This window comes from Peromyscus leucopus, chromosome 5 (assembly GCF_004664715.2).
Source record: "Peromyscus leucopus breed LL Stock chromosome 5, UCI_PerLeu_2.1, whole genome shotgun sequence".
Lineage (NCBI taxonomy): Eukaryota > Metazoa > Chordata > Mammalia > Rodentia > Cricetidae > Peromyscus > Peromyscus leucopus.
In genome coordinates, this window is record NC_051067.1 from 125563366 (window position 1) to 125590513 (window position 27148).

Below are 27148 nucleotides of genomic sequence, written 5' to 3' on the forward strand. Positions count from 1 at the left end.
GGGTGGATGGACCTGAGGAGATGGCTCAGCAGTTAAGAGCACATTCTGCTCTTATAGAGGATCCAAGTTCAGTTTGCAGCACCCACATAAAGTGGCTCCTAACTGCTTCTAACTCTAGCTCCAAAGGATCTGATAGCCCTGACCCTCAGAGGCACATTCACATACCCACCCCAATAGACATGTACATATAATTAAAAATAAAACAAAGCTTAAAAACAAATGAGGCATATGGTTCCTCAGAAATCACACTTAAGGTCTAAACAATCTCTGGTGTACACATGTACATACACACAGCATGCTCAGATATAATTTTACTTGTTTATTTTTTCCCCTAAGGCAGTAGTTGAGTTTCACCCTATAGCCCAGGCTGGCCTGGAATTCACTATGTAGCCGAGGCTGACCTCAAACATACAGTGATTACAAGTGTGAGCAACCATTCCTGGCCTTTATCCTGCTTAGTGTCCTCTTGAGTTTCAGCAGTTTGGTGAATCTCAGGAGACTGTCAGTCACTACTCCTTCAGGTGCCTCTGGCTATTCCTAGTACTCAAAAGTTGGCCCCTTGTCCTGGGCATTCTGTCTGTTCAGTTTGTCTGGAGGTTTCTCTTACTGTGTCCTCAGTTCAAGTTTCCTCAGTGGAGCTCAGTCTGCCAGTCAGCTCTGCAGGGCAGCAGCATCCTTCATTTCCCCAGGCTGGTCATCTCTAGCCTGTCTCTGTCTTTTTCTTTCCGTCCTGTGCAGGAAAGTCTTATGTCAACTTGACATAACTAGAGTCATCTGAGAAGAGGGAACCTCAATTGAGACAATGCCTCCATAAGATCCAGCTTTAAGGCATTTTCTTAGTGACTGATAGGGGAGCCCACTGTGGGTGGTGTCATCCCTGGGCTGGTGGTCCTGGGTTCTATAAGAAAGCAGGCTGAGCAAGCCATGAGGAGCAAGCTAGTAATCAACACACTCCTCCATGACCTCTGCATCAGCTCCTGCCTCTAAGTTCCTGCCCTGCTTGAGTTCCTGCCCTCCCTGCTTTTGATGATAAACTTTTATATGGAACAGTGAGTGAAATAAATCCTTTTCCTTCCCAAGTTGTTTGGTCATGGTTTTTCATCAGAACAATTGTAATCAGAGGTTTCTGTCCCACCAGCAACTCCCAAGTACCCGGCAGCTGCTTCCCAAATTACCACACAGAGGCTTATATTAATTATAAATGCTTGGCTGGTAGCTCAGGCTTATTATTAACTAGCTCTTACATTTAAAGTAACCCAGAATTCTTACCTATGTTTAGCCATGTGGCTTGGTATCCTTTCTCAGAACAGCATTCTCATCTTGATTCCTCTGTGTCTGGCTGGTGACTCCTGACTCCACCCTTCCTCTTCCCAGCATTCTTAAGTTTGGTGGCCTCGTCTATACTTCCTGCCTGGCTACTGGTCAATCAGTGTTTTATTAAACCAATTTGAGTGACAAATCTTTACAGTGTACAAGGGGATCATTCCACAGCAAACAATAGTAATCCTAAGACACTTTCTTACCTCTTTTGAGACAAGGTCTCATGTAGCACCATCTGGCCTCAAACTTGCAATGATCCTCCTGCCTCAGATTCCTCAGTGCTGGGATGTCAGATGTGCAGTACCACTCCTGCCTTTTTAGCATCTTTCTGGTTTTCTTTTATTAGCTTCATTTTCCACTTTCCTCAGCCTTCTTTGCATGCTGGCTGCTTTGCTCCTTAGAACCCTTAACAATATTAGCTACATTTGGTTAAGATGTTGGCTCTTTGCTCTTTCCCTAGAGCAGCAGAGGGGAGATGATGTGTCATGTGTGTAGCCTCATCTACATTGTTATCACTGTCACCCGTAGGAGCCTCTTTGTCAAAATTACATGACGTAATTCATGTCTACTTCCTCCCACTTCCTCCAAGGTTACTTCTCCTACATCCTTCTCTAGGGCCTTGTTAGCTTTGGAATCTGGGGTTTCACAAGGTGTAGTGTGATGATCCACTTCTGTAGCTTCCACACAGATTTGTAGATGCTGCTCAACAGGTCTCAGTCAATGGTACTGTTAGCGGGCCTTGGCATCTGGTATTTGAGTGATGGTCTACATCTTGGTGACAGGTGAATGGATGAAACTGGGGGCTAGCTGTTTTAGGATACTCTGTATCTCCTACTTTGGAGGTGGCTCACATCCCCCCCCTTCTCACAAGGGCAGAGTCCTAGGAAGACTGAAGGGTGGTGAGTATGGCATCCTCCTCCAGAACTGTAGCTCCACATTGAAGGTCACTAGCCCCAGACCCCACCCTGCTGGCACTGTGGGGACTGGTATTCAGATTCCCTAGCCTCATGGAACCCAAATGTGGCCCAGTTGCCCTTCCATTACCTCACTTGTGCTCCAGATGAACAATTCTCACTGCTATCAGAAATAACCAGCTCTGCCTGTCGGGAATTCTAGGCAGGTGTGCCTTATTTTGCTGGTTATTTTTTGGCATTAAAACCTCTTATTTGTGTTTTTGAGATGGCCTCAAACTGACCCTCCACCTCCCAAGTGTTGGCATTACAGGTATGACCACTCTGCCTGGTTTCTGTGGTGTTGAAGACTGAACCCAGGGCCTGCAACAAGCATTCTACCAGCTAGGCTACATTCCCAGCCTGGTTCATGTTTTGGGACAGTAGAGGCTGACTTCGAACTCAATACATAGCCCAGGACAGCCTCAAACTTGTAGCCATCTTCTGGTCTCAGTCTCCCCAAGTGAAGGGATCACAGTCATGGATATATATATATATATATTAGTCCAGTCAGCCATTTGTTCATTCTTTATGTCTTCTATATTTTCACAAGATGTCTTGTTTCAAATGGCCTAAAGAATGTTAGATTGCTTCTTTGAAGTTTGGTATAATAGCTGCCTCCAACACTGTTGTTGAGGCATAGGCATCTGTAGGGTCTTCCCTGGCAAATGAACTTTTGTGTGTTTTTGTATGCTTAGTAACTTAACCTTGTATCCAGAATTGTAAGACTCTGGGTCTTGCTTAAAAACTGTGAGGACTGTTACTTTATCAGGGAACAGGTCTAGTTAGAATCAGGCTATGGTCGTGCCAGTTCCCATTGTCTGCCCTTTCCCCTCTCCCACCCACCCACAGTCTTAAGGTCAGTTTGGCTTTCAGACTATTGTTTTTGTATGGTACTGGGCCTCAAGTATACCAGGCAAGTGGTACATTGCCAAACCTTATTTCCAGACCTCAGCTCAGTTCTCATACTCATGCTCAGTCTGGATCAGGGGTCATAATCTGTTATTTTCATTGTGCTGGTGCAGGTTGAGCTCTCTTAAAGCACAAGTGAGCTGTGTGACCTTTGGCTCTTCTGGTCCTCTCCTGAGACACCTTTTTTTGGTTCTCTAGGTGAGACACAGATCTGTAACATTGTACATGGCTGTGAATGCTGTGGATACCAGTCCTTTAGGCCCCATGGCCAAAAGCATGGTGGAGTTACACTGGTCTTGAGTACTTCTGAACTGGGCCATTCTCCCTCAATGTTCCCTTGTGAGTTCCTTGCTAAGCTAGTAGGCTGCTTAGGAGGATGGTACATTTTCATGTTCCTCATCCAGATTCCCTTCATTCCAGTCACTGGAGTACAATGTTTTGTCATTTCAATCCTTTTATATTTTCTGAGACTGACTTCTGGCCTATTACCTGTTCTTTTTGGAGAGTAACCCATACAATGAACAGTAGGAAGTTTGTTACTGCTGGGTGCATGCTGTATGGATACCAAAGAGATATGATTGGTCTGTGATGACTTCCTGCCTGTCTGATCCATTATAGAAAGTGGAGATGCTAACATCGCCTTCCCAAAGAGCTCATCTGTTAGCAGTTAAGGTAATTTTTAATGACCCAGACATGTCTTTAATTTCCCAATTTTGGGGGGGATAGTTTTTCAGTCATGCTTTCCACACTTTGGGAGGCCAGCCAGCTGCCTCTATCTAACCTTTATGACTCTACTGTCTAGTCCTGGCTAATCTGGAGGTCCTTCCCGTGGCTGCAATGGCCTCTTCTGTTTTCTCCCTTCTTCCAGGACCCCCTCAGGCATTGCACACTGGCCCTGCTGGTACCTGCAGAACTAAGGCTTTATTTTCCTTCTGTCTTTTTTTTTCTCTCTCAAATTTGATTGTCTCAACAAGCCACTTCCCAGTGCACTGACTTCCAACTCAAATTCATCCACTTCACTATTTATCAGAATGGCCATTTGGTTCTTTAAAACAACTTGTTCTGGCTGGTAAGTCACAATTTTTGTACCATCAGCCATGTTATAATTCTTTAGACATGTTTTCTTTTGTTCCTTTCACATTACACTTCTAAGTTGGTTTTTAGTCTAGTAAGATCCGTTTCTCATCCCCAGGGTTTTTCCTCAGTGGCTCTGACAGGTTACAATGCTACTTTAGACTTGTTATTTGCATAAGCAGTTTGCATAAGATCAGTCTCAGTTGGAACTAAGAAAATGTTCTCAGATGCTTCCTGGGCATGCACACAGACCTATTACAGCTTTCTCTCCCTCAGGAATGTGTCCATTAAAGATTTCAGGATGCCCATGGCAGACCTTTCTCCATGTATTGGCTCTTGTGTCATCAGGTCACTGTGGTGTTTCTGACCAATGCTGTGGGAAGAGGAGGAAATTCCTTTGAAGTCCAGGCCGAGTCCAGTAATGACAAACCACAGACAGTTGCTTTTCCAGGGAGCTGTCAGGTAGGCCCGATGGTCATAGGCTCCTTGCAGGGACCCCTCCTGACTGGTTGCAGGCTGATTTTCAAGGCACCAGAGCCAATGGGGTATGACAGATGACACAGACCTCACAATTCTTACTTCTCAGTTACTTTCTTATGTGAGCAGACCATGGATTCCATAAGCCTGTGTAGTAACTTCTCAAGTACTAGAATGGCAAATCTCAACAGTTTGTTTCTTTCTGAAGGAGCAGAATTTTGGAGGTACTTTGCTGCTTTCAAATCTTACTGTTTTCTATCAAATTAATATTCCTTATTTTATCTCCTTAGAGGTTATGATCTATAAACCACTGCTTTGAATTTGTTCTCTCATGTTTTGGGACTTTGGAAAGTAAATTGCACCGACAGTTATTTTGGTAGAGTGTTTGTGACTATAATTTCTGGTGCCTTGTGAAAACAGAAATGTCTCCTATTTGCAACTTTCTCCCAAGTTTGTTTGTGAAATATAAATAAGAGGAAGAGGTGCCCAAAACATGATCATGGCACAGAGCTCACTTCTGTTTTAAATTTCACACAAATCCAATCCAATTGTTTTGGATATAGGTGTTACTTTGTAGTCTTCAATTGCTTTATATCAAAGGCTGTCAATTGGAGTCAGTTGAGACCTTGCTGGTTGTCACAGTGTGTGTGGAAAGGACAATTAGTATTTCCCACATTGGGGCCAGGCATATTGTTGGACATTCATTAGTTGGCAGTTAAGTACTCAGACCTGCCTCCACTAAACTAGAACTTCAGCAGCACTGAGGTTGGGAAACCCTGTTTTGTGATTTACCTCTGAGGTGGAGAACTCCCAACATCTGGAGTAAGGTAGAGTTACTGTGCCTGTTGCAGCCCACCCTGGCTCTGACTCCTACTGCCCCTCTAGTTCAAGTTTTTCATTCTCCTCTGCTCTCTGCTGTGTGCCTTCCCTATCTCCGGTATAATCAGCTTCTTTATGGAAGTCACTTGTAGGAGCTACTCGGGTTCTCCAGGGCAAAGCCCTCACCAGGCTCCAGGTGCTACTGGACACAACCCCTTAGAGTTGTCCTTAGGCCAGCCTAGGATCTAACCCTTCCTCAAGAGCCATCTGTGCAGGAGGGAAGCTGCGCCTGAGAGTTTTCTATGACAATTGGCACCCATTTGCAGGTTGAAGAGCCACCATTAAGTGTTCTACCTCTTTTTATTCCCTTTTTTTATCCTAGCCTAGCACCCTTAGCCAGGCATCAGCCCCGTGTGTGTCGGGGGCAGGGGAAGGGTGTTGAAAAATGCTGTCTCTATGATGTCTGAACATGTTCTGCAGGCATCTGTGTTTCAGAGCTGGCTTTGATGTGCATGAGGTTCCTGGCTCCTTGGTAGCAGAAATATGGTTCAGCTCAGCAAAGCTTCTCGTGTTGGCAGGCCACTGATATATGGGCAGTCTTAGGTTTCAGAGATACCAGGCATACAGAAAGTTCACATGGATTCAGGTCTGGCTTTTAAGACTGATAGGTAAGAAGATGTGTGTCTGTAAATGTGCTCTATGCATTTATGTCAACTATGTTTATAGCAGGCCCTGGCAGCAATTCATTAGACTTGTGCAGAGTTGCAAGGAAGCCTTCCTTATGCACTGGGTTATAGAGTTTGTGATTTGTCACTGTGGGCTGAAACTGATCGTTCTAGGGATGCTTGGAAAAAATGGGATAATGCAGTTTCTTTTTAGTGCAAAATGGAGCTGCAAAGAAGGATTTCACGATAAAGGTTTAGAGATAAACAGTGAACTAAGAGCTACAACAGGAAGGGGAGCTTTGTTTATAAAGCATGTTCCCCTAGCTGCAGAGCCACTAGGACATCCATACATTGCCAGGCCATTCCCAAGGTCAAGGATCTTCAGCAGAAACAAATGTGATAGATCTGTTGGTGGTAGAAGCCCAGTGTCCACAGCCAGCTGGACAAGGGAGGTGTCTTGGAGGCTGACAGGCTGCTTTAGAGGCAAGGGGTTCTGGGTGTTTACCCTTTTCTTACAGGCTAACCCTGGCAGGCAAGGCTGACCCCTGCTTTAGCTCTGTCCCTCTACCTGGAACACAGGATGAACTCTGCAGTTGCAAGCACAGGCTCTTACTTTCAAGCTGTCTGAAGCCCAAGTACTTTTATACGTTAATGCACTGGCCCCTCCTAGGAAGGATCCTGCTACCTGAAGGGACGTTGCATGTACAAAGAGCATTTTAATTAATTTATTTATTTCTTTACACATAACTGAAAGTGATGTTACAGTACATAAGTTATTTACAACTGTGCAGTAATGTGTTGCAAAATAAATTATCTAGAAGGCAGCAAAAGTACATTGTGAATGTATATAAAACTGTACAAGTTTGCGGATACACTCTATAGGATTATTGGCTCTGTAGTGTTTCAAGTTACGTTCTCAGAAAGAGAAACAAAATGCCCAAGATTAAAGGAAAAAATATACAAACCACGTGGATTTGACTCCATTAAAAACACTATTGGAGAGTCCTGGCTGTGTCCCTGTGTCTAGGCAGGCGGCAGCCGGACCCTTGCCGGCACCAGTGTCCAAGCTTGTCCCAGGGACCATGACGGGACAGCACTTTCCTGCCTCTTTGACCTGGAGGTCACTGCTTATGCGAGGTGGACGCCTTAGTCTATTTTCCATTAGTTGATCAGAATGGAACGAGGAATTAAAAAACACACTCTGTTCTGCGACTCCTCAAGTGCCCTGTCGTTGGCTGGAAGAAAACCTAGAGGGCATGGCTGAGACAGAGCCACCTTGTTGTGGCCATGGTCTCCTAGTCCCAAGGCTGGCAAAGCTCTGCAGTGTCTGGGCCTCGTGCTCCCCACAGCAACTGGTAAAAAGAGATGCATTCTGCCTCACTGGCATCTGAAGCAGGAGACGAGTGGCCAGGTGCAGTCTCTGGGCCTCTTCCACTTGATGAACGTGGTGCTCCCTCCTCCGCTGCCTGGACTCATCGGCAGCACTGGGCGACCTATATGGCCCTTGTTTGTGTCCTGTGACCTTCCTCTAAATGTCATGCTGGCAATAGTACGAAGTCATCATTGACGTCAACCATGGGCACGTAGAAGGATGGCACCTCATTTACACACAGGGACTTGTGCCCAGCGGGGTCCAGCTCCTGGGCCTTCAGCTGCCACTCCATCCTTTGCACAGCATTGAGGGCTGCAGCCTCATGCTGCTGCCGCATCAGCAAACATGTCTGTGGGACACACAAGGTGAGAGGAATGGCCAGCCCCCAGTTTCCACCACTGCCTTTAGGTTTCATTCAGCACAAGATTGCATACCCACCCTTGGTTTTAGCATGGAATCTGGATTATCCCATTTTATAGTTTTGCGTTTATACTAGAAATGCCAATTTAAAGATGTACATAAGGGACCTGGATATAGTAGGGACATGTTTGGGACCAAATTAATCATTTTAAACATGGCCCAGGGACATGCAGCTTGACACTGTTATGTGGCTGACTCTGGTTAATGCCGGACAGACAGCTTTGGGTGTCCAGTTGATTGGATTATCTCAATGAACACATTGCTCGTATCCTTGAAGTTTTTTTTTTTTTGTTGTTGTTGTTGTTTTGTTTTTCGAGACAGGGTTTCTCCGTGTAGTTTTGGTACCTGTCCTGGATCTCACTCTGTAGACCAGGCTGGCCTCGAACTCACAGGCCTGGCTCTCCCTCCTGAGTGCTGGGATTAAAGGGGTGTGCTGCCGCCACCTGGCATATCCTTAAAGTTTTAAATGACTAAAGTTATTTAAACTGCTAGTTTAGGTGTATGATGTACTCAATGAAAACTAGGTGGCATATCTCCCATACTACAGGGAGCCAGGCAGCCTCCTCCAACCCAGCCTTGCATAGTCTTCTGAATGAAGAATCCCATTCACCTTTTGGTTCTAAAACAAACACTGAATATCTTTTCACCAAGATTTGACCATTTTATCTCCTTCCAGGACTGTTAGAACTGTTTTCTTTATTATCAGTTTAGTAACGAAAATTTCAGTGTACACAGTCAAATTTTAATGTGTTAGGTTAAAAGCCCATTCCTCTTCTCATAGTCTCCTAGGTCTTCTGGGCAACATTACATATCAGGATGGGATGTCTAGGGACCTAGAAGGGACTCTAGGATAGAATGAGAGAGATGGGAGTAGACGCTCATGGGAAAAATGCCTCAGGCCCACGCTCTGTAAATACCCTGCAGCTCATGTGCCACAGGGCTTGTGATTCTCCCAAGGTCTTCTTGGCACCTTTGAATGAACTGCTATGATATGCTGTCTCTGACATCTTATTGTCAACAATATGCATTTGTAGGCAGCAATCAGGAGACTCTGGGTTGCTCCCCTTTTCTGCATAAGAGCAGTATTTGTGGGGAAACCACGTAAAGGAGAGGCATCAACTTCTCATTTTGTGACTGGCATGCTGGAATCTCATGGCACCCTATGTCTGGCTCTAGCAGCTACAGGTGGGATTTGCTTCTTCCTTACTGATCTGCTGCACTAGCCAGTACTACAAGTGTAGAAGGTTATGTTGTGATCTCTTAGGAGGGTTCAGGTTAGGTCCTGTCAAGAGCTGCTCCTTTCACCTGGACAGAAGGGAAGACACTGAAGAGACAACAGACCACACCTTTGCTCCCTGAAAGCAGCAGAGGTGTGGGAACTTGCAAAAGCATCTCTTGTGATCATGCCTGGTAGTAGAACGGCTTCCTTGCTCAGAGCAATCTGACACTAGAAGAACTCACCTTCATGCGGTCATACTTGTCATCTACATCCTGCAGCCAAGAGATGAATTGTCGGGCATTGAAGCGATCTCGTACAGACTTGTTTTCATCACCCTGTAGAAACCAAACAGGGATCTTCACAAAAGCTCTTGGAAGCCATGAGGAGGGTAAAAACATTTGATGGTTCAGTCCTTTTCCCATCAGAGAACATAAGAGTAACCTCATCTTAGCAGTACATGTTTCAACCATTTTATCTTGCCCTCGATGACAAGTATTCCTAGGCACTGGTAGCCTTTGATCTACCAAGTGATAGGGCAGTCAATACTTGGCAGGGATGTACAGGGTAGGGTTGAATGGAACCAGTTTCCTATGTAGGAACTTGGTGTATTGGGGGGAGGGGGCGGCGGCGGCGGCGGGGCAGATATCAAGGCCTCATATAAACTGTGCCCTCCATTATTTTGGTTTAAGATTACAGGGTCACATTAAACTAGCAATGACATATTTTAATTTATTCCTTTTTAGAAGCTAAAAGTAATTTTTCTGCTTTGAAAAGGATAGTTGAGAAGCCTGAGGTGGGAACTGAGGGTCTTCTGTAGACTGGGATCAGCTTCCTTACTGGCTTTCCCTCTGTGTGGAGTCTGAGCTTGAAGTAGATCCTCACTTCATTTTCATTACACATGACCTTGGCTGTGTTGTGACAGACTACTCTACAAACAAGAACCAAGTTTTATGTTGCCTCACAAAGGGGGAAAACCTGGAGCTGGAATGGCTGCAGCAAAACAGACTGCTCCGACATAGTTGGCTTATACCCCTGAATGCCAGGGGGCAAGGCAAGTTAAAAAGTTCTCAAACAGTTGATCCATGACATCCTGTGGCCCAAGTGTTATCCAGTATCCAGTATGCATCAGCAAGAGCAATCAGGCAGAGATCATGTCTTCCACCTTCAAAAGCATACTTGAAAAGTACAGGGATTTTGTATTCAAACCAAATTCTCCCACAATCATCTGGCCCAGTTTGGTGACAACTGCAGAGTATCTGTTGTGCTAGGCATGGTGGTACATGTCCGGGCACTTAGGAAACAGAGGCGGGACAGGAGTTCAAAGTCAGCTTAGGCTACTAGAAAGAGCATCTGTTGTTAACCTGTGCAAAGTGGGGAAAGTATGTGTGTCCCTTTTCTCATGTTAATGACTGAATGTTAATGGACTGAAAAAAGATCTTAACCCAAGTCCACTCAATCATTAGGTACATGGCAAGAGGCTCCTGTTGTAAAAGCATGGACACATCACCAAGGTCAACAGTCAAGAGGGAGGAGATTACAGACAGCTGCATGCTGAACAGGGGGACACAGCCCAGAAATAAGTCTGATATGAGACTGTCCAAGGGACAGAGAGAAGTGTGTGACAAAACACAACCCCAGAATGGGTTTAGGGCAATTATGTATAGGAGACTTAGGATCTAAAATGATATAGAGTAGGAAGAGGTGACAGAGAGGAGCTAAAGAACATGTAGTATCTGCTGGATCTGAGCCACAAATACAGACCATCAAAAGGTCCTGGAGAGCCAGTGAAATGGCTTAGTGGGTAAAGGTGCTTGCTGCCAAGACTGTCCCTGAGTTTAATCCCAACTTTTCAAAGTACCACACACATACATGCACATACTCCCCCACAAAATACAAAATTTAAAAGATTAATTAAGATTAAAGGAGTTAGTAGGAGTGTGCTCAGTGACAGGTTAGAGCAGGAATGTAGTTAAGGCTTTGGAATGCTGCTTTGGTGGGTAGTGTAGATGGGCTGTTGCCTAAATGCTTCCAGGCCCTGTGGCTCCAACTACCCCAGGTAAAACCAGCTAAGAAGCTTGTCTAGGCTTCTGTAGCCTCACAGGAACACTTGGCCTGAAGCCCCAATGTCTTGTTGCTGCAATTACCATTGACCCATTATGGCCACTAACACAGCAGCTCTGGTCACCCCTTAGCTGTAGATGGGGTTGCAAATTTAAACAGACTGACATCAATCACCCCTGCAGCCTGTGAAAGGGAGGAGGGTGCTGCTCACCCTACTCATGTACACAGGTGCCCCAGAGGAACTTAGAAACTGTAAGAGACTGAAATATACCAAATATACCATGGATAAGGCATGGGCCTTATCCATGACACTCCCGTGCCTTCGAGGTAACCTGGGGTTAGGATCTTGGGTCCCAAAGCATGCTGTGAGCAGGGAAGCTGCAGTCCAGATGCAGGGCAGAGGCTTGAATATGCAGAGTGAGTCTGGGGGTGGTGGTGAAAGCTGGCACCTACACCAGGTAAGTGCTACTGACCTGGCTTTCCAGAGGCATGTTATAGACCTCAGAGTCTAGCAGCATTGTGCATGCACTGAATGGTACTGCCTGGTTGGCAATGGTCCTGGCTGCCCGGCAGTGAACCCGAAGAATCTCTTGCTCGCAGGACACAATCAGCTTCTCCTGAGGAAGGAGAGGAACAGGTGAGCTTCAAGTCATTGACACCAGGCCCCTTGCCCAAGGCTCCACTTACCCTTTCTATGCTGTGCTGCAGGCGCAGCTTACCCCGCACAGCCTCTTGCTGCTTGAACAGCTCCTTCAGGGGCTCTGCCAGGGAGGGAGGGGGTGCTATCTGCAGATGTAAGGGGAAAGGGGTAAGGTACAGAAAGCATACTTAAAATTTAGACATGATCCAGCCTAGCACCCCAACCCAGAAAGAAACCTGTTTAGATACCAGATGCTTACCTGGAAGCAACACCGAAGAGCTGCTTGTGAACTCTGCCCTATGAATAGTGACAGAAAAGGCAGGGCAAAGAACATCTAGGGTCTGTGGTTCCTTGTGCAAGGAAGAAGTCAGTGTACCCACCTATACCAAAAGGAGTGCGGAGGAAATGTGGAGTTTTGAGAGTGAATAGAGTGCATGCAATAGAAGTGCATATAGAATCCTGGTGGGTACCTGCCAAGGGTGGTGTGGGGCATTAGACAACCACACCTGTCTGCACTGAGCAGAACTCACCCTCATCCCTATGGCCCCATGGAAGAGGCTCTGGTCTGTTGACAACCTATCATATTATAAGCACTGTATATCACAGGGTGAGCAAATAAGTAACACCATAGATAATTAGACAGACTTCTGTGGTGCTGACTAGAAGTTAGGTTAGTGTGGAGTCAGACTTCCAAAGCAGACAGAGAAGTAGGTGTGGTGTGTACAGGGCCCTAAGGCAACCAAATTTTATTGGCTCTTGTCACTGTAAGCCAAAGGAGGAGCATGCAGTGGTGGTGGCAGGGCTGGGCTGGGGCACCAAATGTAGTCCCTTGTGAGTCAGGAAGGTGGAAGCTCAGAAGATATGCAAAAGGCTAGGGCTTTCTGTACCACAAAGCAAACAGTGAGGCTAATAACTTTTCCTGATGGCAGAACTCCATCATTAGAGGTAAAGGCCTGACAACAAGGAAAGTAAATGTTGGGGTGAAATCCATCTGAGAAGACTTGAACATGGTCTCACAGCCTTTCCACTAAGATAATGTGAACTACAAAAGGCAGGCAAAAACTTCTCAATAGGGAGGCCTGGCTAGCAGCCTCACCTCATGTTTCAGGTCCACCCCCAGTGACCAAGTATGTGACACAAAGACTCATGTCTATGTAGTAGGAATCTAACCAAAGCACACCAGACAATGATCAGCATGCCTTGTAAGTACTCTCGGGAAGGGTCACAGACCCATCACAGACCCATCCAGGAATAAATCTGTGACTGGTCATAACAACTTGTGTAAATTCTGAGCTGCTTTGAGGTTTGGACGTTTTTAGTTATAAACTAAATCTTAGGGGCCAGCAAGATGGCTCGGCAGGTAAAGGCACATACTACCAACCCCAATAAATTGGGTTCAATCTCTGGGAGCCACATGGTGGAAAGAGAAAACTAACTCCCAGTAGCTGTTCTGACCTCCATGAGTGTGTTGTGCTGTGCACACACAAGCATACAACAAAACTAGACAGGGAGTGACCTTGAAATTTCAGCAGGCCTCACTTGTCACACCTCTAAGTAAACTTAGCCTCCAGTATGAGGTTCCCAATGGAGCAGAGACTACAAGTCATCTACAAGGTGAACCAGGTAGGAAACTGAGCACAGGGATGATTAATTTTCCTCTGAACCTGCCCATTAGAAAAAGGATACTGCTGTGGGGCCAGCACGGTCCTTCCCTTAAGACTACAATTCCTTTCAGGCCTCGTGCTCTTTTAGACTGACTTCTTATGTTGTAGCACAATGGTGAGTCCATCCAAGTTAGGGAGTAGCAAACAAGTGAGCTGGCTACAACAGCCAGCTGTGTAGAGAAGGAAACTGCTTGTAGGTGAGTAGTGAGGTGAAAAATGACCTCCCTTTGGCTTTTATGAAGAAGATCCTGAAGTTAGGAAAGCAGCATTTGTGGGAAAAAAGGCCAGTCCTGAAGCCTGATATCAAAGCTATCTGCATGGCCAAGTGGGATGTGTTACAGGAGGACCACTGAAGGGACACATGGGAATGAGTCAGGTGAGGCAACGATGGCCCCGTCAGGCAGAACAGTAGTCACAGATGTCTTAGAATGCCAATGAAGAATAAAAGAGGGGAGGCTTCAGGGTCCCAGTGAGACTCAAGATCCATGATGAGTGAAGTTGGGAATACAGAGGGAGATAAGCTGAGGCCCTTCGTTGTGAAAGGGGTGCATAACACTGGGACCAGGGCCTTGATCCACACAGCCACTGTACAGATGGGTTGGAGGTGGGTACGTATAATACAGGGCTAGTGAGATAGAGGCGCTGACCCTCACAAATGACAACCAAGAATGCCAGTGCCAGCTGGTAGGTGGCGGCACACTTTTTTAATCCCAGCACTTGGGAGGCAGAGCCAGGTGGATCTCTGTGAGTTTGAGGCCAACCTGAGTTCCAGGACAGGCTCCAAAGCTACAGAGAAACCCTGTCTTGAAAAAACAAAAAACAAAACAATAAAATGCTAGTGCCTCTCCTGACCACAAAGGTGCCAACATAGCTCCAAAGGTCTCTGCGCGTTAGTACCTTGTTGCCCTACTTACTGCCTGGTACTTGTGTACACACAGATCCCATGGCACTCACCACAGGGATGTGCAGCTTGCTGAGTGGCTTGCCATCCAAGAGGTAGGACCCCGTGTAGGTAACATATTCAGCATAACATTGGGGTGCCTGTGGAGTGATGCAGCAGAGGATCTTGCGTTTCTCTTCAATCTTCTTTCTGATCTGAAGGTATTCAAAGTACGGATTGGACCTATCGCTGTGGTAGGGCTCAATGGCATCCAGCTTTATGGCATCCACAATGGCGGCCAGCGTCTGCTGAATGACCTCCCGAGTCTGCTGTGTGGATGTGTTCAGCTGCTGCTGCAGCTGCTGACTAGAACGCTGGAAGCGGCGCTTGCGAGGGTGCTGGGCCTGGGCATCTTCCTCCTCAGAGGCACGGCCCTTAGCTCTAGAGGTTGGAGCAGGCATTGGATCCTTCTCTGTTGGGGGTATGCTCTGCTTGCTCTGGCTTGCCAGCATCTGGGCACGGTTCCTGGTCATGCGCTGAGGAACTTCTTCCACCTTGGGAGCCTTGGGGACTTCGGCTATAGGTTTGGGCTCTGGGTCTGTAGCCTCTGGCTGAATATTGCCTGGGGACCCTTCAGCTACAGCCACACAGGTGGCCTCTGCACTGTGTGCCTGTGTCAAGCTATCTGTGGTGGGACCATCAGGTGCACAGCAGGGAGCAGAAGAAGGGTCTTCAGTTTCAGTCTCTTCATCACCACCTCCCAGGGGATGCTGTTCAGGGGGACTGGGTGCCGGCACCAAATTGGAGACTGAAGCTTCAGGGGCACTGTCATCTGTGAGGACCTCTGTTTCCACTGTAGCTTCTAGAACTACATCCAGCTTTGGCTCCTCTGAGGGCTCAGGCTCAGTGGAGAGCTGAGGCGATGCTTCCTCAGGAGGCGGGGCTGGCTGTTCCTCAGCTGCTGAGGCAGAGACCTCCCCACTGCTGAGGACTCCAGTAGGAGGGCCTGGAGAGCTTTCTACTGGAGGAACAGGACTGCCCTCCACAGCTTCTGCCTCAACATCTGAAGCATCTTTGGCCTGGAGAGGGAGCTCTGGCAGTGAGAAAGGCCCTAGGTCAAGGTCATCCTCAGGGCTGGTAAAAGCTTCGTGCCATGGCACTGGTTCTACCTGGCTGATGGCAGATATACCATGATTGCTTTCTAGGAAGCCACTCTCTAAGGGTCCCAGAGCCTCTACCTGAGCCACAGTAGTAACACATGTAGGCTCAGGGGCTGTGTCCAGGGGTGCATCTGGGAGTGATTTACAGTTGCTGAAGAAGGATTCCAGCCTGGTGGGAGCAGCGTAAGAAGCAGCCCCTTCTGCAGCAGAGATGGCCACTGGGACTGCTCCTGTCCCACCATCTTTGACTTCCTCTAAGCCTGACTCAGGAGCTGGCAAAGGGTAAGAGACTGGAGAGACAGGGTACGTGGGCTCTGCAGCACTGAAGGGCCCTGGGGTGGTGGAGTGGAGGGACTCTCCAGGGCAGAAATGTTTTGGGGACTCTGCAAACCTCTGTGGAGACTTTAGCAGAAGTTCAGAGCCCACAGGCCAGCTGACAGGGTTTTCTGAGGCACTAGCAATAAGGGTGGAAGAAAGGGCCTGCTCAGCAGCAGTGTGTGTCCACTCAACAGGTTCCTCAGTAATAACCGTGCTGAAGGGGCCCTCATCCAGGGGTTCCAGGTAGCTAGGCTCTGGGGGAAGGATGGCAGCTGTGGCCTGCTGGTCCTCTGTGGCATCCAGAGGTAGGCCTAGATCTGGGGGCAGGGCCCCCTCAATGGCTGGGGTCAACAGTTCACCTCTTGGGGAAGGGGAAGACTTTGCTTGTAGGTTGGAGAAGACGCTATCTGGGGGTGGTGTGGCACTGACCACCGCGGTTGGTGGACAGTGCAGTGTGTCCACCTTAGGTGAGGGGATACCATAGTCTGGGGAATAGTACCCAGGGGACAGGCAGGCAAACTTCTCTGCAGGAACGGGTGGCAGAGGAGCCTTTTCTTCCAGTAAGTGCTGTACTGGGGAATCAAAACTAGAGGCTGCAGGAACACTCTGCTGCCTGAACAGCTTGTCCCCAACACTGAATTCTTCTTCGGGTGTCCTTCTGATATCCACAGAGATGGAGCGATACAGGTTTGTGGAGACAGGCCTTGTAGGCGTCTGGCCTGGGTTTTCTGAAACCACACTGGAAGCCACAGAGAACCTGTCAAAAAAGGGTGGAGAGCAGGCGCTGGTGGATGTGGTGGAGACAGGCATTGAATGTTGGGAGTCAGTGCAGTCAAACACCAGGTCAGGGTAATCATCAGCACTGCAGGATGGGGTCCTGGGTGTGTGCATCACCTCCTCATAGCTGGGGCATGATACCACTGAGGTGGGGGTAGGCACCCCAGTGGGCCTGACCTGCTCAGTCCGGGGTGAAGCAGGTAGAACCTCCTTCAAGGGTTGCCCTTGCCCAGCTAGCCAGTCTTTGGACTCTGTACCCGGTCCAGAGTGTGGCTTGCTTTCACCAGTGGGCAGCATAGGAGCTGACTCCTTGAGCTTTTTGTCTTTAGAAGGAGGGTCTAGGCCAAGAGCTTTTTTGGAAGGAAGGTCCAGGCTCTTTTTGCGCCCATCATCGGTGGGCTTCTTCTCTTTGAGCTTGGGGTCTCCAGACCTATGCCGCATCTTCTCCATCTGCTTCATGCGCTCCTTGTGCCGCTTGTGCCGCTCCTCAATCTCAAGATCTTTCTGGGAGAGCATCCTTTCAAAACTTGTCATCATGAGGTCACCATCTCCCAGGAGCTTCTCGCGGGGCCTGATGTCTTTCTTGCTTGAGTCTCTAGATGGCAGGAGCTTGTCATTCCCATTGCTCATCTTCAAGGGGTCGCCCTTTTCTCGCTCTGTGTTCTCCTTCAATTTCTCCTTCAGCTTGGTCTCACTGAGCTTCAGGCTTTCGTCCCTGGACTTCTCCTTAAAGGAGTTGGGAGGGTTGTCCTTATCTTTGGCTGCAGGCTTTGGCTCATCCTTGTGGTGTCTCAGGAACCCGTCTACATGCTTGTCCCTGTGTTTCTCCTTCTCGTCTCTCCACTTTTCCCTATGCTTCTCTCTCTTCTTCTTCTCTTTTAGGATGCTGATGGTACTTGACCCATACGGCTTTAGTTCCTTTTCTATCTTCTTTGCAGGTTCTCTTTCAGAATCATTTCTTTCTTTCTTTTCTGAAGAAAACAACTCAATGGCTTTATCTAGCTCCTCGTCGATGTCAGCTTTTGTGGTATAAGCAACCCCGTAAGCGTCTGTATCTAAGAAGTCCTTCTCATACTGGCTGGAGTCCTTCCTGGTGCCACTGCTACTGTCCTTGTAGTCTTCACTCTTCTCTTTCTTGTCTGCCTTTTCCTTCTTGGCTCTCTCACGCTCATGGCTTTTTTTAGAGGATGAGGAGGAATGTCTGTGCCTCTCCTTCTCCCTCAACTTCTCTGAGAGGCAGGTGCTCTCCCTGGCCTTGTCCTCTGGTGGTGGCTCAGAAAAGGATACCTCCAGAAGTGTGCTCAGGCTGGGTTCCTGGCCATGGTCAGCAAAGCTGTCCGAGGAGACTTCACTAATCTTGTCATTGGAGTCTTCACGGTAGTCATGCAGAGCCTCTTCCTCCAGCTTCTCCAGGAGGCTCTTCTCCATTTCAGGGCCTCGTGAAGACTTTCTTTCTCGGGAGTGCTCCTTCTCTGGCTTCTCCTTGTGCTTACTCTTGGCCTTGTCTTCAGCAAAGTGCTTTTTCTCCACTTTTTCAGGGAGCTTCTGTTTATTTTTCTTTTCTTGGGCGGAGTCGACAGAAGCTCTGTCTTTCCTGTCCTTGTACTTTTCTGTACACTCTTTATCTTTCTTTTCTTTGTGCTTCTCAAAGATCTTTTCCTTCTTGTCCTTTCCCACTTCCACAACTCCTCTGTCCTTCTTCTTTTCCTTGGGCTCTTTGTCTCTTGGCTTCTCTGTGTGCTGCCTGTCAGAAGAGGACTTTCTGTGTCTGTCGGAGGGATGTTCTCTTCCATCCTCCTTCTCCTGGAGGCTATCCACTCTCTGTATGTCGCTGGCCTCTCCAACCTTGAAGCTGCTGGCCATGTAATCGTCTTTCTCATCTTCACTTTCATCTGTGAATATGTCTGCAATGTACCAGCTCTTCTCCTTTCCCTTTTTATCGTCCTTTTTTTCTGAGAAGTCTTCTGAGATGATGCTTGGGAACATCTTCTCCTTTTTCTCTCTTATTTGGTCGAGGGATGACTTTCTGTCTTTGCTGTGTATGTCTTTATGCTTTTCCTTGCCCTCCTTCTTCTCTTTGAAACACTTATCAAATTCTTTGTCTTTCTGACACTTCTCAAGGATAGACTTCTCACTTCTGTCTCTCTCACTGGATTTGTCTTTGTACTTGTCTGCCCTGCCCTTTTCCTTCCTCTCCTTTTCTAGGACATCCTTTTTCTCTTTGTCCCGTGCTGCATGGGGCCGTTCCCAGGGCTCCAGGTTCTTAGTGAAGTCACAGTCTGACTTGTCCTTGAAAGTGTTCTCACAGCCACACTCCTTTAGGTCCTCCCTATGTACCTCTTCAGATCGTATACGCCCATCCCTCCGCTCCCGGGAACCCTCTAGGGTATCTCTCCTGTCCCGGGCTACCTCAGCAGACTCTCGCCTCTTCTTATCTTTCTCAGAGAGATAGCTGGGGATGCTTTTATGCTTTTCTGTTTGGTCTCTCCTCTTCTCAGAGTTCTTGTCTAGATAGTCCCTGTCTTTCTTTCGGAAGAAAGAGTCTCGAAAGTCTCGCTTTTCCCGGGCTTTGTTGTCACGCTTCTTTTCCTTATTGTCTTCTTTGACTGTTTCCAGGATAAGTTTGGCCACCGAGTCATTTTTAATGTCTCTATAATCTGTCACTGGAGAGTCCCAGCTGTCCTCTCCCTTGAAATCAAAAGAGGAATCAGACAAGTCAGAAAACCACCTCTCTTGTTGGTCATCAGAAAGGCTGAACTTGGTGTCCTCGTGCTCCAGAAACTGACTTTTGTTACAATATTCATCGAAAGTAGCATCTTCCCTGTATACCTTTTCCTTTTTCAGTTTTTCTTTATCCTCTTTGAAGGCCTTGTCTTTCTCCTTGGAAACCTTGTCCTCTTTCATGTCATTCTTCTTCTCTAACTTGGAAGGTCGGTCTTTGGATCTTTTCTTCCTTTCCTCTTTGTACAATCTCAGTTTTTCCTCCTTGGGAGACTTTTCCTTTGTAGACTTCTCCCTTTCTGCCTTACTGGGACGGTCTTTTTCTTCCCGGAAAGATCTGTTGATGTCTTTATTGACATCCTTGATTCTCTTTAGTGACTTCTCATCCTTAAAGAGCCACTCTTTATCCTCTGACTTCATCTTCCCAAGTTTATCTTCTTTCTTAAAATGGTCTCTGTCGTGTTTCAATACTTTTAACTTATTTTCAGAGGAAATGTCGTTATCTAAGAGGATGGCCTTATCTGACTTTTGCTTGGAATCCTCATATTCGTATGTAAAGCTTTTCAATTTAAGTTCTTGGCTGACTGAACATTGTCCTTTTTCTTTGTTTTTGTGTTTATGTTTTGTTTTGTGTTTTTTGACTACTTTCCCTTCCTTGTCCAACTTGGGGACAGCTCCATCTGTACAGGGGTGGAAGGTGCTTCTCTTCTCAGGTGGCATGCTCTGCAGGCCACCCCTTTTACGGTGTTCCTGCTTCCTCCTCGTAGGCTTCAGAGATTCCACACTGGAGCCCTCAGAGGAGCAGTCAGACTCGCTGGTCAGTCCCGTCCTTGAGGAGTCTGACAAAGAGCTGACCTCAGACCAGGCTGGGGAAGAAATGGCTTTCCAATTGTCAGTGCGCCAGTGCTTAGTGTGCTGGTCCGTGTGGCCTGAGCTGTGTTTCTGGGCCACAGCACTACCATGAGACGAGGTGGAGGAGGCAGACAGTGAGCTGAACAGGGAAGGGTCCTTCAGCACCAGTGGGGACCCCTTGAGGCAGCTTGAGCTCCCCACAGAGTCCCCATCGTCCTCATCACTCTCTGAGGACTCACTTTCTGACCCGGAGGAACAGAATTTGTCACTCCTCTTTCCAAACCGAACCTCTTTGCCTTTTGTTTCCTTCTTTCGTTTCTTTTTCAATTTATTTTTTTCTTTCTGCTGCCTAGAACTAGAAGACTCTCTAGCCTTACTACTAGGCAGCATTGTGTGTGCCGACAACCTCAGTTTCTCTCCAGCCCCCATGGCAACACTCACATCCTCTTCATCTGAAGTATCTGACAAGATGCGATGGGCTGCCTTCTTTGGTGCAAGTGTGTTGTTTTTTGAATAACTCTTAACTTCCATTTTGGGTATTGAAATGAAACTGTTTGATTTAGTTTCTTTCCTATAGTCTTTCTTCAGCAAGTGCTTGTCATCCACTGGAGGAACCCTGTCCTGCTCATCATCCTCGTCAAACTCATACTCATCCTTGACAGGGGTCACAGTTTTTTGGGGCTCTGGATTCTTAGCCTTAAGCTTGAGGCCTTTCTCAAACTCAGAGTCTGTGTTATTGCCATCAACAGAGCTGGAAGGTGCAAATGATGGGGCGTCCTCCTCTTCAGAGCTTTCTGTTGGGAACAGGAAGGGAGTTATCAGGTAGGTCAGAATCGTTTTACTAGCATCAGTTAAGAATGCTCTCCAGCTGTGGAGGAACAGGCCTTCCCAGTGCATGGCCACCCAGAAGGGGAGGCTGGTTGGCTTTGCTTCTAAAGAAGCACCTCGCTTTAGTCACATCTGAGGCCAACCATTGGCAGAAGGAACCCACAGTGTTTTGTGAGAGACAAGGCTGGCATCTCAGCAGACAGAGTGCAGGCATCTTGGCAGTGAGGCACCCTGGCAGAACTCCTGTATCTGGAAGTTCCTGAAGGCGCCAGCCACCTGAGGAGGCTTGTAGACCCTGTGTGACAATCTGCAGGGAAATACCATATGTAGACACTGCAGGGCACTCTCCCATCAGGGAGTACAGAGCCTCGCCCACCCACTCACGTGTTCTGTCTGCCTGGCTTACCAGTGGAGCTCTCCTCACTGGAAGTGTATGTGCCTTTGCCTAACAGGAGATTCACCATCGTTGGGGAATTGGCTACTTTCAACGGTGTCTCGCCTTTCCTGTTGCTTTGCTGAGGGTTTCCGCCATATCGTAACAACAACTTCACCACCTACAAAACATTAATAATGGTATTAGCAGACTATTTGAAAAGTAGTTACTCTGCCATGCCTGTAGAAAGCTATAGGCCACTCTACACCCTGTTGTGGGGGTACTGTGTGCAGAGCCATTGTGGCAAGGTCTCTAGGTGCCCAGCAAGCCTGTCCTCTTTTTGTGAGAGATTGCACAGGGTTCCCCTTCAAAAGCGGTTCACTTCCTCCATGTTTTCTCCATCTCTCTTCCTTGATGTGCTACCTCTTCCCCAAAATCTTCTTACACAGCTCCCTTCCCACCAAGAGAGAGCTGGTCAGCAGTGCAGGTCCGAAGGGTAGGTACATAGGGGACGTTATCTTAGGAGGACTGGGGTGTGGAAAATAGAGGAAACAAAGACCACATTTCTGTAAGCTGGTTTATTTATTTTCATTTACATTAGAAAATAAGATAACTCCTCCTTGCTTGATTTTACATGCATAAAGATGGTTACATGGGTGACAGAAACATTCAAGGTGACATTTCAACAGCTCTATTCAACCATTTATAATCAGCAATCTGTGTTTCATATGCCTGACAGAAACTCACTCAACTCCAGCGCAAACATCCAGTTTCCATCTACCCTCAACTTTAGTTCAGGCTTTAATACATACTCTTGTCACTCACAGTGTTTCCACTTCAAGAATAATGTTTTGCATTGGATCATCAGCATGGAGAGTTTTTAGTGCATGTAAGTTTTCTACTGCTGCTGTAACAAATCACCACAACCTGTCTTACAGCCTGAAGCAATCAGTTTCACTTGCTTACATCAAGGTACAGATAAAGCTGGCTCCTTCCTTCATTGTGTAGGTTGTCAGAATTTAGTTCCTGTGGTGTTGGGACCAAGGATCTACTTCTCTGCTGTTAGAAGTCAGTACCCACCTGTGCCTTTCCCCTAAGGCCAGCAACGCAGGCCATATTCCTACAAGGTCTGTTATCTTTATGTCTCTTCCATCTCCTTGGTCAAGCTAGGAAGAGAGGTTTTCAAAAGCTGCCTTTTGGACCACCCTATATGTTCTCTTCTAAGAGGTTCTGCTCACCTCAACTGTGTTACTACAGTTAAAACTTGCCCTCAAGTTTTATCACCTGCAAGCTCACAGTGACCTGTACTCAAACTGCCCACCTTTCAGGGTATTCTTTTACAAGTCTTAGGCATTTGATAAACTTTTCCAGTACATTTTTCTAAAAGGGCTCCTAAAAACCAGCAAACAAATACACCACCATGCCATTATCTCACCTAAAAACTTAATAGGCCCTAAAATCATATATACATTCCCCCCTTTTGGATGTCTCACTAATCTTTTCATTCAAAAGACCCAACCCACAAAGATTTACTGTGTACCACTCAGTTCTTGGAGGATCCGGATCTATAGGTTCCTGGTATTTCTCAAAATAGCTGGGCAGGGGATGCTTTTTAGCACTCTTAACCTGGGCAGATGATCTCATCCTCACCATGCTTATTATTGTCCTGCCCACTCAAAGGGAGTCTAATGAAGTCACTTCTGCAACCCATTCTCTCGTAGGAAGAGGTATGTATGCCCAGCACATCTTAGTGTTTCCTGCTGGAGATTCAGGAAACCCTGTCCTTAAGAGATGAGGTCCTGACCTACCACAGTAATCTATTTTGACTATAATCCCATGTGCTGACTCTATCTCTCAAGTGTTACTCTACCCAAGACTTTGGATTGACCTTCTGGATGGAATCGGTACCAGTGGTAATAGGGACGCAGCAGCAACTCATACAGCTATCCAGCCAGGCCAACAGAGCCAACACTGTACATTTAATATAGTCCTATTAGTCATCAAAACTGAGAGGTTCTCTCAGTACTGACCTAGGGCAGAATGAACAGCTAGGCCTTAGGGCTGGAAAGGGGATTGGGATCAACAGGGGACAACAATGACGACAACATAAAACTCACTTCCCAGTATCAGAAAATGTGAAAACTAGCTAAGACAGAGAAACAGGAAGCTGTAGAATGGTCCAGAAGTTAAGGACAGAGCAGCCACTGGAGGGCTGCAGGGAGATGCCAACCTTGTAGTGCCCGTTGTTGGCAGCATCATGCAAAGGCGTATCATCATCCAGGCCCTTAGTGTTCACCTCTGCACCAGCGGCTAACAGCTGCTTGGCGATGTCATAATAGCCCCGGTTACACGCCTCATGCAGTGCAGTCCAGCCTAAAAACAGAAACTTAGGGTATTTGTTACATAATCCCTGAAAACTTGGCTCTTGCCTAAATTGTAGTGAATGACAACAGGGGTGTATGGGGGGCGGGGGATTTTGTTCTTCCCTAAGGAGGAGCCCTCTATGAAAGCAGGTTATACCCAGAGAAGGCATCACTTTTTTTTCTTGTGCTTTTCATAATGACTATCTAGCCTACTAACTCTGCAGATTTATAACTTGTCGAAGAAACTATACATGGGTAGAAAATTTGTGCAGCATTGCCTGCCACAGGACTCACTCAGGAGGCCCCTGGGCTCTGGCTGGAGGGTCTAGTGGCAGTCTTTATAGGCAGCTCCCATTTTCCCTAAGGAAAACTCTTTTAAAATAACATGCTAAATTTGGCAGAATCAAACAATCATAAACTAGGGAGTAGAGAAATTAAGGTTCTGCACAAAGTTGATTTTGCCCAAATCGTCTCCTCACTGCCTTTTCTTTCTGAGATAATCTTTTCAAAAAATTCTTTGAGAATTTCATACTTGTATACAATGTATTCTGACCATAACCCCCAGCCCTACCCCCTCCAGCTATAATTCTCCTACAGTGTTGCATCATGGTGTAGAGCATCTCAAAAAGGCAGTCCAATACTCTAATCACAAAAACCACACAATTAACAGAGCCTTGGACGCACATCTCAGGAGGTGCCTCCATTTATGCCCAGACCAACCTCTGTAGTAAATAGCATGAGTGCTCAATCTACAGCAGAGTGGCCTCTGCTGGAACAAAGCAGGTACTTTTTAAACACCAGAGCAAGACCCTCCAGGAACCTGCCTTGTGGTAGACCCGTAAAAGGTAAATATTTAAAGCCCCTTTACTTGCTTAAGAATAACAAAAACAAATCAAAATCTCGAAATACTGAAATAAGCAAATCACACTGTGTGGACATGAGGTCAACCACAGAAACCAACCATACTCCACAAAAACACTTCCTTCCCATGTTCTGGGACCAAGGGCAGGAGGCTCACCCAGAAGCAAGTTGCCCAAGGGCAGCAAGGACTTACCTGCAAAGTCCTTGACATTGACATCTGCGCCCTCGCTGATGAGCTCCTTGATGCGCCGGGCATCACCCCGGATAGCTGCTCGGTGCAGACGTGTCTCTCCTCGTTCATTTCTCTTGTTTACCTTATCTTTGGTTTTTGAGGCAGAGTTGGGGGTCCCCTTCTGACACACTGTAGACTGGGAGGGGTGCTTTGGTGTTGTGTCTACTGCAGGCCAAGGAGGAAACAAGTAGAGCATTACAGAAGGCAGCTTTGTTTCATGGGAACCTCAAGAACCCAACCATTTTCATGAGGGGAAAGGGATCCACACAGGACCCACTGCCAAGTACAGCCATTCCCTCCCTGTCCAAAAAACCACTCAGGTTCCCGGGGCTCACCTGGGCTATTTGCAGACTCCTCAGCAGTCATCTGCATGAGCAGAGCCACCTGTTGACGCTCAGAGAGAGGGTATCCAGCTCGGATCCCAGACAGCCCCATGCCGAACAGTAGCCCGGACTTCCGGGCAACAGGCTCCTTCTTGATCCTCTTCCGCTCGGGACCCTGCTTCTCTGTGTGGCAGGTGAAGGAGAAAGGGAGGGGAGACTTCATGCCCAATCCTCAGAGCTGGATTTTTAACTAATGTTACATCGCCCCCTCATTCCACCCGATAGCTTACGGAGCAACAAGGAAAGTCTATGAGGGGAAGTGTCAGTGCTGGGAGCACTGCCATCACCCCACTCTGAGCAGTAGCTGTGAGGGACACAGTATAAATGCCCTGTTGTCAGCCCATCAGATCTAAGTCTCAGTCTCCACCAACCATTTGCTCCCTGCAGGCGCCACACACGAAGGCAGTAGGATGGTTCAACACCACTGGCCTGGCCCACATGGGACAGGTCTCTATTATTAACACGTGTCTGTAATTAAACTCCTTCCCAGCCCTCCTCCAAACAAACAGTGCAGATATAAAATGTCAGACACAGTTTAATATATGTAAATAAATCAAGGCCAACTTGTCAGTACTGTACCTTTCTTCTTGCTTCTAGGAACCTCCATTTCATGCCATGGTGCTTCGAGGACCGTACCAGCCTTGCAGTACCACAACATGGACTGAGCTGGAGGCATCTAAAGGCATCAACACAGAGCACTAACAAGAACGATGTAACAGCTCAGCTGTTCCATCTTAACCGCCTCCTAACAAGCAGGTCCTGGGTGCCTCTGACAGGTGACAAAATGCCCTGCCAACTCTACTGGAAAGACTGTGCCGCTGCTCTTAAAAGAGGTGGGATGTGGAGAAAACACTCCAAAGTCCATGGTTTGGGAACACAAAGGCTCTCACTTTGCTTTTTGCCTAGCAGCAAGTACCTCTCTTGCTGTGGAGATCAGGGGTAAGCCCCTGAGCAGGGCTAAGACGGGTTCAGGGTTCCCCAGGTCACAGGGTACATAGCCTGTATTTGCCAAAGTCTGGCAAGGGAAAATGCCGATGAGGCTCTTACCGGCAATAGTTTTCTCCCCTTCCTATCCAGAAAACCCTCTGCAGGGATAAACTAGCTTCTGAAACCAATGCCTGACTCTAGAGGTAGGTGACAGCTTTAAGAAAGTAGCTTCAGTAGATAACATGACTACCTGTCACTGGTCTTCAGCTGGTTTTGTCTGGCTTCATCAGCACTTTCCCTCTGTTTAGGTTAGTGTCCTCAGGCCCCCAAACCATCCTACCACTTTTCTACTGAGTTTTCTGACAAACTGTTAGTTCTTTACAAGTATTTCAGACTGCCTTCTTAAAAACTAAACTTGTGGCTTGCTGACTTAGAAGATTTTTAAAGTGACAAGCCTGTAGGCAGCAACATTTGCCAGTTTAACAACTCATGGCAAAACTCCTCTAAATACTTCAAGCCACCACTAGCTAGTTTTGAACAAGCCATGATGTACAACATGAGAAAGGAACAACAACAAAACATTAAGAATATGGCGAGAACAAAATGTCAGAAAACCATGCCACTCTCATACTATACAGAGTATGACATACTCCCAGCGGTGGGTGACACCTGCTAATTACATTAACAACTCCAAGTGGTCAGCTCTGCTTTTGTGCAGTATATGGTTGATATACTGCGGGTTAGTGTGTCTTCAGATCATAAAGCATACTTTTCTGTTTTGTTTAAGTTTGGCACTACACTGAGTCTCAAATAAGACTCCCAACCCTGTCAACTAAGTTACAGGTGGTATTTTGTTTAAAATGGTCTCATAGCTCCAGGC

The 27148-nt window shown here is 47.1% G+C and overlaps 1 protein-coding gene across 7 annotated transcripts in view; it reads right to left on the bottom strand.

Annotated features, from left to right (window-relative positions):
* Positions 1-306: 306 nt before the first annotated feature.
* Ankrd11 (ankyrin repeat domain 11) overlaps positions 307-27148 on the bottom strand; it is a 196376-nt gene continuing 169534 nt past the window's right edge. For 4 of the 7 annotated variants that reach the window (XM_028880873.2, XM_028880874.2, XM_037206338.1 and 1 more), the window contains 9 exons: positions 25294-25464; positions 24920-25123; positions 23733-23875; positions 21536-21683; positions 14548-21095; positions 11977-12075; positions 11763-11906; positions 9471-9563; positions 6914-7938 (listed from right to left, as the gene is read on the bottom strand). In XM_028880873.2, coding sequence (XP_028736706.1) covers positions 7753-7938; positions 9471-9563; positions 11763-11906; positions 11977-12075; positions 14548-21095; positions 21536-21683; positions 23733-23875; positions 24920-25123; positions 25294-25464 — 7736 coding nt within the window. In that variant the 3' untranslated portion in view covers positions 6914-7752. Of the gene's footprint in view, positions 731-6913; positions 7939-9470; positions 9564-11762; positions 11907-11976; positions 12076-14547; positions 21096-21535; positions 21684-23732; positions 23876-24919; positions 25124-25293; positions 25465-25920; positions 26018-27148 lie in introns of those variants that run through there. The other 3 variants (XM_028880877.2, XM_037206340.1, XM_037206339.1) reach the window with 3 other exon arrangements.